The sequence below is a fragment of the Podarcis filfolensis genome, assembly GCF_964270895.1.
Source record: "Podarcis filfolensis genome assembly, chromosome: 15".
NCBI classification, from domain to species: Eukaryota; Metazoa; Chordata; class Lepidosauria; order Squamata; family Lacertidae; genus Podarcis; species Podarcis filfolensis.
This window is the reverse complement of record NC_139618.1, coordinates 25,085,183-25,101,394: the sequence shown is the minus strand read 5'-3', so window position 1 is coordinate 25,101,394 and position 16,212 is coordinate 25,085,183. Positions and strand designations below refer to the sequence as shown.

At 44.7% G+C, this 16,212-nt stretch overlaps 1 protein-coding gene across 12 annotated transcripts in view; it reads right to left on the bottom strand.

The window, feature by feature from the left end:
- DIXDC1 (DIX domain containing 1) overlaps positions 1–16,084 on the bottom strand; it is an 87,085-nt gene extending 71,001 nt beyond the window's left edge. For 4 of the 12 annotated variants that reach the window (XR_014542094.1, XR_014542095.1, XM_083588603.1 and 1 more), the window contains exons 1-2: positions 15,908–16,084; positions 14,022–14,200 (exon numbers count right to left, since the gene is read on the bottom strand). Coding sequence is in view for 9 of the 12 variants with exons in the window: in XM_083588603.1 (XP_083444729.1) it covers positions 14,022–14,078 (57 nt within the window). In the remaining 3 variants the exon portion in view is untranslated. Of the gene's footprint in view, positions 1–116; positions 374–14,021; positions 14,201–15,907 lie in introns of those variants that run through there. The other 8 variants (XM_083588610.1, XM_083588609.1, XM_083588606.1 and 5 more) reach the window with 8 other exon arrangements.
- Between the last annotated feature and the right edge of the window lie 128 nt (positions 16,085–16,212).

Genomic DNA, 16,212 nt, shown 5'->3' with positions numbered 1-16,212 from the left:
GCTGGGTGCTTCAAGTCCTCACATTTGGAGGTGAAGCTCTTTCCCGTTTCAGTTGCATTTGGGGCACTTTAGCTTTGCAGAAGACAAGATACGCAAGACAGATAAGTTTTATTTACCTCCGTGAAGCCCTCGTGCAGGATATCCAATAAATTTCCGCGCGCCAAGCAGGCAAGCATTCTTCAGAAGCCCACCCAAAGGGCCGAGTTCTCGGAGCATGCAGAACAAATCCTCCAGCCTGGGGCACGACCCCCTCCTCCTTCTCCCCCTCCTCCTCCTAAAGACAAAGACTTGCAGCTCATGGGGGACCTCGTTCATAGTCCCATATGTGCAGCCCGTTAGTGCAAACAGGATACTTGAGCCAAAGTCAAGACTTGCACTGGGCATGCTCGGAGGGAGCCACTGGGGGAGCAGCGGGAGAGATGTCACACCACTCTGTTCCTATAGAAACGCCTCAGCTTAACAGATGCAGGCTGAGGAACTGGTCAGGGAAAACATCTGAAACCTATTTCCAGAGGCTGGCCCCTCCATCTGATACAGAGCTCTGCTCCGAAGGACTGGGGGGAGCAAATCTGGTTCGGCTAAGAAGGGAACGTAGTCGAAAGAGAAGAAAATCTAAAATGGAACGTCCAACTTTAAAACTTTGCGCAGGAAAGCTGAAAGTCAGCGCCAGTGCGGCTGTAACAGGCTATGCCCAATTTATTTGCCATCTCTTCAGTGTTAGGGTACATTGTGTATATAACCGCACAAGGCAGTTCATTGCTAAAATGTGGTTTGAAAACATGCTCTATGGCTTGGCTATGCAAATCGATCATTACAGCCCAGGGGGAGCAATAAACAAATTAAGTGTGTCCACATCCTCGTAGCATTTCCTTTCAAGTTGCTGGAATAATTTAGGCTGCATTCCTAGGCACATGTACCTGAGAGTAAAACTAACAGAATATGGACTTAATTCCAAGTAAACGTGTACAGGATTGCTTCATCTTTGTCCCGTGGTACACACTTCCTTCTCTTGGATTTTTAAAAATAGAACTCTATATTTGTTACGCACCAAAAAATGTAATTTGGACTTCAAAAGGGGTGAGGGTTGGCTATATGTCTGTGAGTATGCTAAGTGCCTTGAGTCAGTCACAGCCTTGTTCTCCCCCCCTTCTCATCTCCTTACTCTTTTAAAAAAAGAAATAAGCAAGATTTGTGCAAAATCAAGTTTTTGTTTTGTCATTTGTTTGTTTTCCAGTTAACAGAGGCTCTAGGAATGAAAGAGGCAAGGCAAAGTGATGGCCAGGATTAGAGCTATTATGAGATATTCATCCAACTAAAGTGGGAACACTGGTACCTTTAAGCTATCAGTGAAGTTAAATGCTTTTCTGGAACAAACCACACTGCTCAGCAAAATACTTCACCCCCTTCCTTTTAAGTGAACAAAACAATGGGAATTCTCAGCACTGCTTAACAAAACCAGATGCAGAGTTATGCAAGAACAGCCCTGAGACAATCCCATCCCAGTACTATTTAAATTGTTTGTTAATAAATTCCTGAAATGACACACTTAAAACGGAGCATATTGCTGCCTTTCAGTCCGATCCTATGCAATATTACTTGTAAGTTAAGTTTCACTGACTTCAATGGGACTCGCTCCTAAATAACTGTACACAGGATTACAGCCCATGTTAGAAGTTACAGGTAACTGTAATTAAAGTTGGTGTACAAATAACATATTATTACTTCCTAAAACATGAAAATGTCCTATGATAGGCACACACAGAAGAGCCCAAATTATAAGCCACTTTCAACACACTGGCTTAACTTGCACCATTTCTCTGTCCATTTCTCCAGGTCAGGAAGGTTGGAGCTGGGAATGAAAGCTGTTGTTTCAGCAATCAAGCAGCTTGGACTGGGATGTTATATAGGAGCTGGAGGCTCTATCTCTTCCTGGCTCTCAGCCAGTCCCTGATCCAGGTGGGAGTTTCCATGCATTTCCTCTCCTCCTGAGTAGCCTCACAGGTAGCTAGGTGGGCACTTTGCTGGAGACTCTGAAGTTCCCACCTGGGAAGTTCCTGCCTGGATTGCTGTCTCCTCTGTTCCTGTAACCCTGGGAGATGGGGTGGGTACACCCGAAAGCTGGCCAGGAATCCAGGCAACTGGTATGGGGACCTCAAGTAGTGGAGCAGGGACGTCTGGATCCAATGACTGCTCAGAATCACTGGCAGTGTGGAGACCTGGTGTAGCATCCTGCTTCCCTTGCTCTTCAAGTTCAAGTCCTCATGATCACCACTTCGAGTTCAAGACCTCAATCAAGTTTTTCTTATACTGCAGCACTAAGTTAGCACTTTTTGAAAGAAAAACAAGACCAAGCATGAGAATAGGGTAAGAGAAGTAGTGCATAAGAATAAAAGGGACAGACAACAACACGAGGACACAAGGATATGAGAAAGGAGAGAGAGAAGGTTCACAGGCTATGAAGGACTTGCCCACAAATTTATTGATAGCTGCACGAATTATGAGAGCTAGGAAGTGGAAGGGGCAAGCAGAATGATTAATTAACATATGCCATTAAGGTAAGATGGGGCATATGTAGGAGAAATGATTTTGAGGAGATATGGAAGGTGTTTGTAGAATTTGTACTGTCAAAATGGAAAGGGGTCAAACCATCGCAAGAGGTGCTGAAATTTTGGGAGGCTGGATAGTTACAATGGAATGGTCTCAGTGGTGGGGTGCACATTTTTATTCTTATTTATTTATGATTATTACTTTGTCAAAATAAAATAAAATAATAAAAAAGAAAAGAAAGAAAGAAAGCTGCAGTAGGGAAGCTCCATGTTCCAGCCATACACCACTTCTGCATCTTTTAGCAGAAGCAGCTAGCAAGTTAAAGCAATTATTTTGCCACCGTAAGGATTGGAAACTTTTTATTTAATAATAAAGAATGAAAACCAGAGCTCTCAACTTCTGGATTCTAAACTATGCAGTGTAAAGAAAGGAAAGGAACAATACGCAGAACTGTCACCAAGACAGATTACAATAACTCAAATAGGCCAAGATTCTGCATTATAGCCCACAAAGAGTAACTTGATATTCTATGAGACCTTGAAATAAGGAACAATACGTAGCCTTGATAAGAAGCAATACAATTTTAGGACCGTTATTCTTAAAGCATTTAAGGTAAACATTTAAGCCTCAATATAAGAACAACCGTTGCCTCAGAAATATGTAAAATAATTGTTGCGCACTGGATAAAGATTTACAGACAACATTTCATCATGGACTAAGTATGAGTTCAATACCCTACAGGATACAGAAAAGAATGTTCGCAACCTCTGATACGTGGATGCCGCTACCCCAATCCTCTCCAAAAAACAGACTGCATAATGCTTGTTTACTGTTGCATATCTTTAACTGTCCCCCAAACACAATATTGTGAACATTAACATGATAGCATGTCAAAGTTCCTCTGCTGTAGCATCCAATAACTTAAAATGATGTGGGGTGGTGTATGAAGTGAAGCCAAATCAAAAGTATTAGTAAAAAGGTAAAGGGACCCCTGACCATTAGGTCCAGTCGTGGCCGACTCTGGGGTTGCAGCACTCATCTCGCATTATTGACCGAGGGAGCCGGCGTACAGCCATGTGGCCAGCATGACTAAGCCGCTTCTGGCGAACCAGAGCAGCGCACGGAAACGCCGTTAACCTTCCTGCCAGAGCGGTACCTATTTATCTACTTGCACTTTGACATGCTTTCGAACTGCTAGGTTGGCAGGAGCAGGGACTGAGCAACGTGAGCTCACCCCGTCGCAGGAATTAGAACCGCCGACCTTCTGATCGGCAAGTCCTAGGCTCTGTGGTTTAACCCACAGTGCCACCCACGTCCCCAAAAGTATTAGTATGATGCACCAATCTGGTGCTTTCCTGGTGATGGGCTAGAGTCCCAGGGGTCAGCAAACTTTTTCAGCAGGGGACCGGTCCACTGTCCCTCAGACCTTGTGGGGGGCCGGACAATATTTTATTTGGGGGGGGGACGAATTACTATGCCCCACAAATAATCCAGATGCATTTTAAATAAAAGGACACATTCTACTCATGTAAAAACACGCTGATTCCCGGACTGTCTGCGGGCCGGATTTAGAAGGCGATTGGGCCAGATCTGGCCCCCAGGCCTTAGGTTGCCTACCCATGGGCTAGACTGATGGGACCTGTAGTTCAAAACACCTGTATATGGAAGGCTATACTAATGAGCGCAGAAGGCCATGCTCAACATCTTGATGTTGACATATAAAGCCCTGAACAACTTGGGATCAGGTTCCTGAAAGACCACCGGTGCCTGTAGAGAACTGTAAGATCACTTAGACCATATGGATAAATTCTACACGTGGCACCGCAGCCTACAGAATATCACAGGATATACTGAAAACATACATGGTCTGTTGTTGCCCCTGTATTATAGAATGCCATTCCCTCGACCACATGTGAAACGTTCAGATATTTTGCAAAGATTTATCTTTCTACCCAGGCTTTCCTTGACACATAAGATCGGACCCTGTTGCTGGCTCCCCTGAATTCATGTTTTACTTGTTTTCATATGTTTTTACATTGGGGTTTTATTAGTTTTAGGTTGCATTGTTTTACTGATATTGTTTGTTTTTAGACTGTACACGACTTGCAGATTTAAAAAATGTTAAGTACAGTGGTACCTCAGGTTACATACGCTTCAGGTTACATACGCTTCAGGTTACAGACTCCGCTAACCCAGAAATAGTACCTCAGGTTAAGAACTTTGCTTCAGGGTGAGAACAGAAATCGTGCTTGGGCGGTGTGGCAGCAGCGGGAGGCCCCACTAGCTAAAGTGGTACCTCAGGCTAAGAACAGTTTCAGGTTAAGAACGGACCTCCAGAACGAGTTAAGTACTTAACCCGAGGTACCACTGTAGTTTATAATCGTTTTTAAATAAAACAAATGCATAAATAATGAATAATCTATGTTAAGGGGTGACGGGTGTCTTCTAAGTGGTCTCATGTTCTTAACAAACCTGGTTTCCCATTTTAACATGTTCTATTTTCCCATAAGTGATACAATCCACAAACTGACATTATCAGGGTTGAGAGGATGATGGGAAGGCTGCCCTTGTCCTACATCAGAAGCATGGGGGAAGGGGAGAGTGGGGAGAAGTAAACCAACCCTCTACACTACAAAGAGAGAGATAATCCTTCTGAATAATATTGATAGCAACGTGGAGGGGGAGGTGCACTCAGGACTTAATCCCTTCAATGCCCTGTTTAAATCATGAAACAGGAGAAGCAGCAGATCAGGCAATAGCTCTTATCAGGCAATAGCATCTGGGGGTGGATGAGCTTTTTGAGCTTCACTCACAGCTCTTTTTCCAGGTTCAGAAAAGGTGAGCCAAACTGCTGTTTTAGACATGGAGCAAGCCCTGCGCAACTTGCCACTTGATGGCAAAAACTAATTATCAAGTGATTGCTCCTTTTTCATAAAAGTGATCACACACAGAAGCTTTGGTGGCTGGTACCACCGCGGTTCGAATCCCCGCAACGGGGTGAGCTCCCATTGTTCGGTTCCAGCTCCTGCCCACCTAGCAGTTCGAAAGCACATCAAAGTGCAAGTAGATAAATAGGTACCACTCCAGCAGGAAGGCAAACGGCGTTTCTGTGCGCTGCTCTGGTTCGCCAGAAGCGGCTTAGTCATGCTGGCCACATGACCCCGGAAGCTGTACGCCGGCTCCCTCGGCCAATAAAGCGAGATGAGCGCCGCAACTCCAGAGTCGGCCACGACTGGACCTAATGGTCTTTACCTTTACCTTTGCCACCATTGGGACTGGCAGGGTGGGAAGTGGGGACCCCAACAGCAGGTGGCGACAGAGCCAACTAATTCTAGTTTTGTCCCCCATCCTCCTCCTGCCAAGTTCTACAAGGGCAACACCGGGACTAAGGGGAGGAAACTGACAGGCACTGCCATCTCCTGGGCTGGTTTCTATGTAAGAAAGCAGGCAAGTAGGGTCTGGCTGAGGACAGACAAAAGCTGCCCTAGTAGACCAGCCTCTGCTGCACAGAAGGCAAGTTTCCTTGCCATTCGCCTGGATACACAAGCACCATTGAAATGAATGGGAAGCCCTTATTTATTTCAGTGGGCCTTGTGCAGAAGAACTTCCTTTAACTGTGCCCTTCCACCACAACAATTCACAAAGGACTGGGCTTGATTTCAGGGCATCTGATGGGGGGAAACGACATTCTGAAAGGCACCTGCAAGTTCCAAAGATCTCCTCCTAAAAGACTTGCGCTTCGGAGCTGTTGATCATGGCAGCTGTTCAGATATTCCCATAGGATCTGCATCAGCTGTTATACCAAACCTAGCTTCCACCGAGCATTAATGAGGTTTGGCTCATGGGGAGCTTGGTTTTATTGATAAATGTGGAAACCCCAGAGGCAGAAGCCAGATGTTTAATTATTAATAAGACAGGGACATGTGGCTGAGAACAGTGGTTGGTCCAAAGACCCTCTCTCATGGTGAGAGCATGGCTACAAAGGGCTTCCTGCTCCAAGGCTATCCATGTGGACCAAACTCAATCATGTGACATAATGCAGAGGTCATGACCCAGTGGGAGCTTCCTGTGCCTACTGATTTGACACAATCAGGCACTCAGAAATGTCCCCGTAAAAAGCAGCAGGCCTGCCCCTTCCACCCTCAACTTGGAGCAACTGTACAAACTAAACATCGAAAGCCACCTCAAATTATAGCAAGCCTGGCTCATTCCAACACCTTGTTCTCTACTCTGACTTGACAGTGGATCTCCAAGGTATCAAGCAAAGGTCTTTCCAAGCACTTCAACCAAAAGTCCTATTAAAACAGGAGAGGCCAGAGATAAAGCCTGGGACTTTCCATGTGCAAATCATGTGCATAATATCACTGACCTATCCTTGCCTGCAAACAAAAAACCATTCCTACACGTACAGCCCTTCGTGAACCAGTAGAGGTCCAAATTAGCCACATGGACCAACACGCCCTCCCTCGATGTACCACAGGGAGCAAATGCATTTGAAACAACACACCAATTCCCTAAAATTTCAGGATGTGGATGTGCCCCATCCTACAGACCAAAAGGCAAGAAAATATTTCGCCTGACCAAAGCAGTGGATGCTGCCAGCTGCTCTGGATAGCTTATTCTGCCTGCTAAGTTACAGCAGACAATGTAGCCTTTCATTCGGGCTCCAGAAGTCATAATAAATGAGCTCACAGGAGAGAGACTACTCTGGCCTGTCTGGGTCGCAGATTTGCTGTTGACAGAAGTGGGGTGGGGAGGGGTAATAACATCATCTGAAGTACTAATCCCCAGTTCAAACATGGGGCCCCATATGGCACTGTTGCCTGGAAAAAAATTATAAAACAGGAATTGGAGTCAACTGCAGCACAATACTAAGCGCATGGCACTTCACAAAGGAGGCAGGAGGAGGATGGGGGACAAAACAGAAACCTATAGCAATAACCTTCAAAGCATTCATCTTCTAACACAGGTGTGGACAACCTTTCTCGCCGGAGCGCCACATTCCCTTCTGAACAACCTTCTGGGGACTGCATGCCAATGATTGGCAGGGCCAAAGGAAAAAGTGGGTGGAGCATTGAATGTTGTTTTTACACACACACACACACACACACACACACACACACACATATGCACACCTCTATCATCAGTATCATCAGGGACGCGGGTGGCACTGTGGGTTAAACCACAGAGCCTAGGGCTTGCTGATCAGAAGGTCGGTGGTTCGAATCCCCGCGACGGGGTGAGCTCCCGTTGCTCTGTCTCTGCTCCTGCCAACCTAGCAGTTCAAAAGCACGTCAAAGTGCAAGTAGATAAATAGGTACCGCTCCGGCGGGAAGGTAAAAGGCATTTCCGTGCGCTGCTCAGGTTCGCCAGAAGCGGCTTAGTCATGCTGGTCACATGACCCAGAAGCTGTACACCGGCTCCCTCGGTCAATAAAGTGAGATGAGCGCCGCAACCCCAGAGTCGGTCACGACTGGACCTAATGGTCAGGGGTCTCTTTACCTTTATCATCAGTCTAGATGAGAAAGACACATTAAATGAGTGCAAGGACACATCATGGCCAGGCAAAAAAACTCAAGGAGGGTGTGAAGCATAAAGATGCTATAGACCAGCCTTTCTCAACCTGTGGGTCCCCAGATGTTGTTGAACTACAACACCCATCACCCCTAGCTAGCAAGGCCAGAGCTCAGGGATGATGGGAGTTGTAGTCCAACAACATCTGGGGACCCACAGGTTGAGAACTGCTGCATAGACCAAACTAAGGCCCGGGGGCCGGATCACCTTCTAAATGTGGCCCGCGGATGGTCTGGGAATCAGTATGTTTTTACATGAGTAGAATGTGTGCTTTTATTTACAATGCATCTCTGGGTTATTTGTGGCGCATAGGAATTCATTCATTTCCCCCCCCCAAAAAAATATAGTCCGGCCCCCCACAAGGTCTGAGGGACAGTGGACTGGCCCCCTACTGAAAAGGTTTGCTGACCCCTGCTATAGACCCATGGGCCCTGTGCTGCTGTAACATTAGGTCAGGAGTGGCTAACCTGCATCCTCCAGAAGTTGCGGGACAACAACTGCCATCATTCCTGACCACTGGTCATGATGGTTGGGGCTAATGTGAGCTGGTACTGTATTGGGTGTTCCAAGAATGGGAGAAACTGATTTAATTGTTGGAAGGCTACAATGGCCTGAGTGCCAGTCCTCCGTTGCCTTAACTGGTACTCAAGAACGGTGCCATGCGATAGGAAGAAAGGTTCTCTGACTACTTCCTTCACTTTTGTAGCAGGGGCAGAAATATTTAATCATCCAGTGGATTTTGGTGTGGTGTATATCCAGCTTCTGCAGTGGAAAAATCGGAAGGTGGGGGAACTTCAGAGGTTTTTAAACACAGGTTGGTTGGTTGGATGGCTGTCTGTTAGTTGAGATCCCTGCATTGCAGGGAGTTGAATGAGATGACCCTCCGGTTCCCTTGCAACTCTACAATTCTGCGATTCCATGTTCCATCCCTGTGTTTGGAATAGTTTATAATGCAGTACTATTAATCAAGCACCCTGTTAACAAAGGACTGCAAATCCGAATTAAAAGATCAAATATAGGCACCTTAGAAATAATAAACACCGCCACATATTTTAAGAGTGAAAATAATCTCTCCCAGACTTTGTACTAGAGATAAGTAAACCCTTTTATCAATTTCCTGCACACATACAAAAACCCCAAATGGGAAATCTCCTGAGCCACCTTCTTAATGCTTGAGGAATCATACAGTTCAAGAGAGCGATGAAAAAATAAAGGGCAGTCTAAATATTTCCCAAATGCACCCAGATATAATATTAGCTGTAAGTCAGGGAACTGCAAGACAAAGCTGCTCATTATTTAAAAAGTAAAGCAAGTTGCAGCTGTTCTCCCCTTCCCTGATTGGATTACAGACTGCAGGCTTTTAAAATCCAACATAAGGTCCACATCTACATCCTTAGGCATCTTGTACAACACCCACCCACATCGGGACTCTCTACCCCATTCTCTGGCATTAGCTATAAGCTATGAGACACTATTACACAAGACTCCAAATGTTCAGCTTAAAGTGTTCCTTCAAAAATTGTCATTATCTTAAAACAGCCACAGGTGAATACAAATGAATACAGACAACCAAGTGTTCTGTGGGAGCTGTTTTGTACAGACTGGTCCCATGACCTTCAAAACAAAATTTACAATTGGTTGAGAACAGTGACCCCTGGTGGCCAATTTCAACAAAACATGTGCATCTCCCTGCCTAGGCAAAAGCTTTATTTGATACAGTTATTATTACTCCATGTTTAACATGTTTTAGTACTTACCCCTTCTTACAAAAGTACATCTACCCTTGGGTATTGACAAACATACCCTGGACTTCCAATCTGACATGGAACTTGTGTTTCCTTTCAACAATGTAAACCAATCTGGGGGTGGGAGGGGTGTTAAGTAAGTTGTAAGTTTAAAAAAAAAAAACCTCACATAGCGCCCACATCTTTGTTAGTTTATTAGAAATATAAGTTAACCTGGAAGTAATTCTCACAAAAAATTATGTTCTCTCTCCCATAAGGAAAATCTATTGTAAGTTAATTCTCAAGTACAGAATTGTGTTTCTAGGTCCAATGCAGTGGTTCCCAAGGTAGGTGGTACCATCCCCTGGGGGGGCAGTGGGATGGGCATAGCTGTCAACCGTCCCTTATTTGGCGGGAAAGTCCCTTATCCCAGCACCGTGTCCCGCTGCTGTGCCTTATTGATGATGTCCCTTAAATTTCCCGGTTTCAAAGGAAGCAGCTCCTCGCCCTCCCTCCCTACCAGCCAGGGAGGAGGGAGGCTCCAACTGTGTTGCTTGGCTGCGTTGCTCTCCCAATAAGGAGTCTAAGAATGACTGGGGGGTGGAGCTTGCATGCCTTGTGGCGATCAAATCAGCCGCGTTGCCTAGGGATTCGCCTTTGCTCAGCACTTCCCAGCGGAGAGGTGACGGTGGTTTTCCTTGCTGCATCCCCTTTGCCGGGTTGCTGCGCTGTGGGAACCACCGCTTGAGGCTTCGTTTGGCTGCTGGCTGGGCTTTCTGCCTTTGGCTTGGAGGGGCTCAGAAGTTGAACATACCTGTGCCTGGAAAATCCCTTATTTTGGCTGCTGGTCCCTTATTTTCAAATCTGTAAGTTGGGGATGGGGGGAATGCTAAGAGGCGCTTAAGCAGGGGAGTGCTGGCGGTGTAAATGACTTATCAGCCTTTGAAACCCTGACATCACTGGATCAAGTTCATCTCTTTTGCTGAATTAATTAAACTAAACAGTTTTGACTGGATCTTGAATAAACGTGTAACTAATTGTTACTGCTTTGAATGTTATTGCAGTTGTTATATTCCTTGGTGGGTTGTGCAAACCACTATTCTGAATAATGCTTTTTATAGAGCATGGTAGAGGGTGCTGGGGATGGGTTTATGGAACCAAGGGGACAGTGGTCTGGAAAGGTTTGGGAGCCACTGGTCTAAGGCAGCAATCTACCTCTTATAGAAGTCGGCGGGGGAAACTCACACTGATGGTCACAGAGCTAAGATGCAAGTTGCCTGGAGCGGATAATACAAATTTCTACCTATCCAATATACTAGGCTGAAGCGCTAACATTTCAGGCTGTGGCAGAGTCTGCTGCTAACATCATTATCCAACAATGGATGAAGGCTACTACTGTGTGTTCAGCAAACTGAAACAGGACAAAGTATATGAACCGCTTAATCCTCTATGGCCTATCTAGTGACCGTAATATAACATGCCATTGTAAGAGCTTCAGAACTGTGCTCCTGGATCAGACCAGACCTATCTAATCTGGCGCTCTTATTTCCAACATTGGCCAACTAGATATCTCTGGGTGCTCTTCAGCAAGGCATTGCTGTTTCATTTGCCCCCAGCATCTGGAACTGAAAAGTACTAACTTGGCAAATCTTGTTTGATTTTCACAGCTGTTAACAGACCAATCCTCCATGAGAATCCTATGTACCAAGCAGTAGTATAAGGAGAGGGTCTCAAATTCATCTGCCATTATCAATATCCTCTGATGGCAACAGCGGGCATAGCTCTCCTGGCGAAGGGCTCATAGCTCAGTGGCAGAACATCTGCCTTACACGCAGAAGGACCTGGGTTCAATCCCAGGTAAGGCTGGGAGAGACTTCTCACTGAAACTCTCAAGAACTGCTACCTGTCAATGCATACAACACTGAGCTAGAAGGACCAATGGTCTTTCTATGATAGCATTCACTATGTGCCAGGTTTGGACACCATGGGACACCAAGGTTTCCTCTATGTACACAAGCCTTCATGGGCCTCAAGCAAGCTCAAATGCTCCCCATTCCATTCCATCTTGTGAGGCCACAAGAAAATTGGAAGGTTTTGCTTCTGTTTCAAAATAACAAAGTGCATTTTTTTAAAAATGGGGGGGGGGGGAGGTTTTGATGAGGTTTCTTTAAACTGTGATATCCAAACAGGCTAGGATTCAAAGCCACAATTTTATCCTGACTCATTTGAACAAATCATACTTTAAACTAACCAAGTTCAGAAGTAAAAGGAAACTATGGCTTGTTGAAAACTGAAATTAAAAAGCTTCCAATCTCTTCCTTATGGCCATACAAGCAGGGAGGGAGGAATGCATGAGCCCAAGCTTGTGCATGTAGCAGGAAACTCTGGTATTCCATTACATCTAAACCGGTCCTGCGTTAGCATTCAGTTTCAGAGATAACTGTATTTTGTGGCCAGTTTATTACAGAGGCTGCATTTGCATGTCATGCTAAGTCATGCTGTAGACAAGAAGGAACAAGCATCACATGGTCAGGAGGAGGAGTTTTTTATTTTGCTTGTAACTAACACTTCTATGGTTAATTTCAAACAAGCCAACGTCAACCTGTGGTTCTGAAGCAGGCTTGTTGAAACTAACCATAACTTTAACCTCAATTTCAGGTCTGGGCCACATGGCAAACTGCAGTTAACTAAAAACAGAAGCAAGCACTTACAAGCTACTACCCCTTGGCCATGTGGAAGGACAGGAGAGGACGCAGGGGCACACAAGCCCAAGGCTGACTGCAGCTTGTTTCTGCTCATGCATGTCAAATTAAAGATTTAGCACATTTAGCATGACGTGTGAATGCAGCCAGTCAGAGAGTCAGAAAAGGCTGCAATCAGCAGTTTGCCCCATTTAAGTTTCTAATGCCATAGTCAAATACCACAAAACAAAAAAAGATGCAAGGAAAGCAGGTGTTCTTGGAAAAATATGGATTTAGAAACCCTTGAAAGAGATGAGAGACAGTTAAGAGCAGTTCTATGCTACACCTATCCGTAAGCTTATGCCATTGTGCTGCTGCTAAGCCTCTGCTGCTCTGCTTTTACTGATTTGTCACTTATTAGGTTTTTGGAATGCTAGATTTTGGTGGGTTTTATACAGGATTATTATTGTTGTAAGCTGCCTTGAGAAACTTAACACACGATATACATTTTTAACACATTTAATACGCTATTCTATTAGGCCTACTTGAACATTAGGAACATCAAAATAATTTTTCTTATTTAAAGTGCGGCATAAAACTTCATATATATCTGAAAGGATGATCCCATGGCAAATGTATAGTCCAATAAATACTTTCAAATATAATTGCATTTTTAAAAATACTGCACAATGTTTTGCATGAATAGGAACATAGAAACTGCCTAACACCAATCAGACCACTTGTCAACCGCGAACTGGTACCCTCCAGATGAAGTGGATTACGATTCTCATCAGCCCCAGGCAGCATGGCCAGTGGTCAGGGATGATGGGAACTGTAGTTCCAAAACATCTGGAGGGCTCCAAGCTGGGGAAATAAATGACTGGCAGTATCTCTTCTGGGATTCAGACAGGGTCCTATGAAGAGATACTGGAGATTGAACCCAGGACACTTTGCAAAACACACAAGCTGTACAACTGAGCCACATCCTTGCTTTCATTACTATATATTCTGAAAATGAAAATTACAGGTTATCCTATGTACAGTGGTACCTCGGGTTACATACGCTTCAGGTTACATACGCTTCAGGTTACACACTCCGCTAACCCAGAAACAGTGCTTCAGGTTAAGAACTTTGCTTCAGGATAAGAACAGAAACTGGCCTCCAGCGGCGCAGCAGCAGCAGGAGGCCCCATTAGCTAAAGTGGTGCTTCAGGTTAAGAACAGTTTCAGGTTAAGAACGGACCTCCGGAACGAATTAAGTACTTAACCCAAGGTACCACTGTAAACTATAAGTAATTTTTGTGGAAATTAGTTCAATGTTAAGGCCATGTTCTACTTACCTATGCTACACTATCTCATTACAAAGATGTCAGCGGTGAATGACCAAACAAGGCAAGAATAATCTCTGTCATTTGGGGGAAGGAGTTCTCATTTGTACTCTTCAAACATTTCATTTTCTCCTCAGTTTGTCAAAAATAATTGCCAGAACACTTACCGAAGTTTCAGCTGGCTGCGATGGATTACGAGACCCTACTTCCAAAAGGGTCCCCATGTTTGTCCTTAGGAAACTGAGTCAGGAAGGCAGAAACACAGCTTTTGGAAAGGAGCGATGATACTGCAACAGCAAGCGATAGTTCATTTTCAGTCTTTAAAGGAGAGGTCTTCTCTTACAACCTGCAGCAAGTAATAGGAAGAAAAGGGAATAACAACTAATGAAATGAAATTGGATATGCCGTTAAAATAACAGAGCGTGCCTATAAATATGAAGTGCTCCATTCTTCCGCAGCATACCTCCACCCTACACTTCAAGCCCACTTCAAGTCCCAGATTTGGTACATCTGGCACCAATGATTAATGAGAACAATTAATAATGAAGAGTAGATGGGAATGCAAAGTGATCACTGTCTACCTCCACAACAGTAGACTTTATAACATACAGAGTAACATATGTTTGAGGGGATTCCTCCACCACTTTAATCGGGCTCATACTCTTGAAAATTTGTTATTTCATAGCACAATTTTACTGACATTGTGCTTTTTCTCCTTTTAGCATGCCGAATCATTTAGAAATAATAGAGATATGTCTTTTCTGTCATTCCCCCCCCCCCACTGCACGTATGTGAAATAAGAATTCTCAGTACACATCACTGACTGGGAGGACTAAACCAGAAGCGTTAGTTATTTCAGGCTCATTTCTCTAACTCCCATGCACACTGCACAACCTCCAATAGTTAATCAGAAGAAGAGCGTGATCCTAAGTGTGTTTACTCAGGAGTAATAGCTGTACAACCTGTTATTGAGCATTCATTCTGTCTTGTTTGCACAGTTTGTGGGGAAGTTAGATGATGTCACTTGGTTTTTTGAACATTAATTCTTATTTGTTTGTGGGAAGATTAGATGACGCCAAGTCAAAAACTTTCCAGTACATTTTCTCATTTCCTTAACATATAAAGTCGTTTTTGAAAAAGCTGATTTGTTACACAAGTGCTCCAAATCAACTTTAATTTCTGGCATGTGACTGAATACCACTCAAAAACCGCTACCGTCTGAGAGTGCCCTGTGAAATGTGTTACGATTTCAGTCGTTAAAAGGCAATGGTTCTATCCACACACACAAAAAGTGGCAACCCAAATGGTACACGCCAGCATGCACAAACAGATACAGAATTGTTGCTTTCAAATTCCCAACAATACCCACGCAATTTTTTTCGTTCTATTTTTTAAAATTACTAGTTCGTTTTGAGCTGTTTCTACCTTAAAATGTGGCACAGAAATGCATATAGATTTAAAAATATATATATACAATTCCGGCTGCAGTTCTTGGGACTGGGAGCAAGTCTCACTAAATGAAAACTTAAAATTTTTTTTCCTTCCAGTAGCACCTTAAAGACCAACTAAGTTAGTTCTTGGTATGAGCTTTCGTGTGCATGCACACTTCTTCAAATACACACGAAAGCTCATACCAAGAACTAACTTAGTTGGTCTTTAAGGTGCTACTGGAAGGAAAAAAAATTTTTTGTTTTGACTATGGCAGACCAACACGGCTACCTATCTGTAAATGAAAACTTATTTCTGAATAGGCATATCTAAGATCGCCCTGTAAATAAAACAAGTGATCTTGCGTGAGGAAAACAATCCCCTACACCACCCCCAATTTGGTTTTGGTTACCACAACTAACACGGGTAAATGTTAGCAGAAGCCACGCGCTTCTGGAGTTTCTAGATATATATATTTTTCCTTCGGAACTGCGTAATCCCCTTTCTCCTTTCCCACCAGAGTCGAGGAAGAAAGTTGCTTTGCGAGGAGCAAGGAGGTGCCTATATACTTGGGGACTGGGGCGAAGCCTGAGAGGGGGGCTTATACCCGTCACGGCTACCTTACCCACTTTAAGGAACCAGCAGCGGCCGCCCTTGGGATCCATCTCCTCTCCATTGCGCCCCATGCGACCTCCCTCCCGCCCATGTTCCTTCCCGGGAAAGGTGCTGGGCGCGCGCTGCAGGCCGCCCTTCGCTCCCAGGTAGCAGCGCCGGCGCGTTCTCGTCGCCATGGAGACGGGAGCCAGCCGCGGCCTAGTCCCCCGTTTCCCGCCCCTCCTCCTCCTCCTCCTCTCCCCCTTCACTCTGGGAGGGAAATAAATTTGTGCGTCTGATCAGGCTCTGACCTATTTCCAAAAGCTTTCTTTCTCT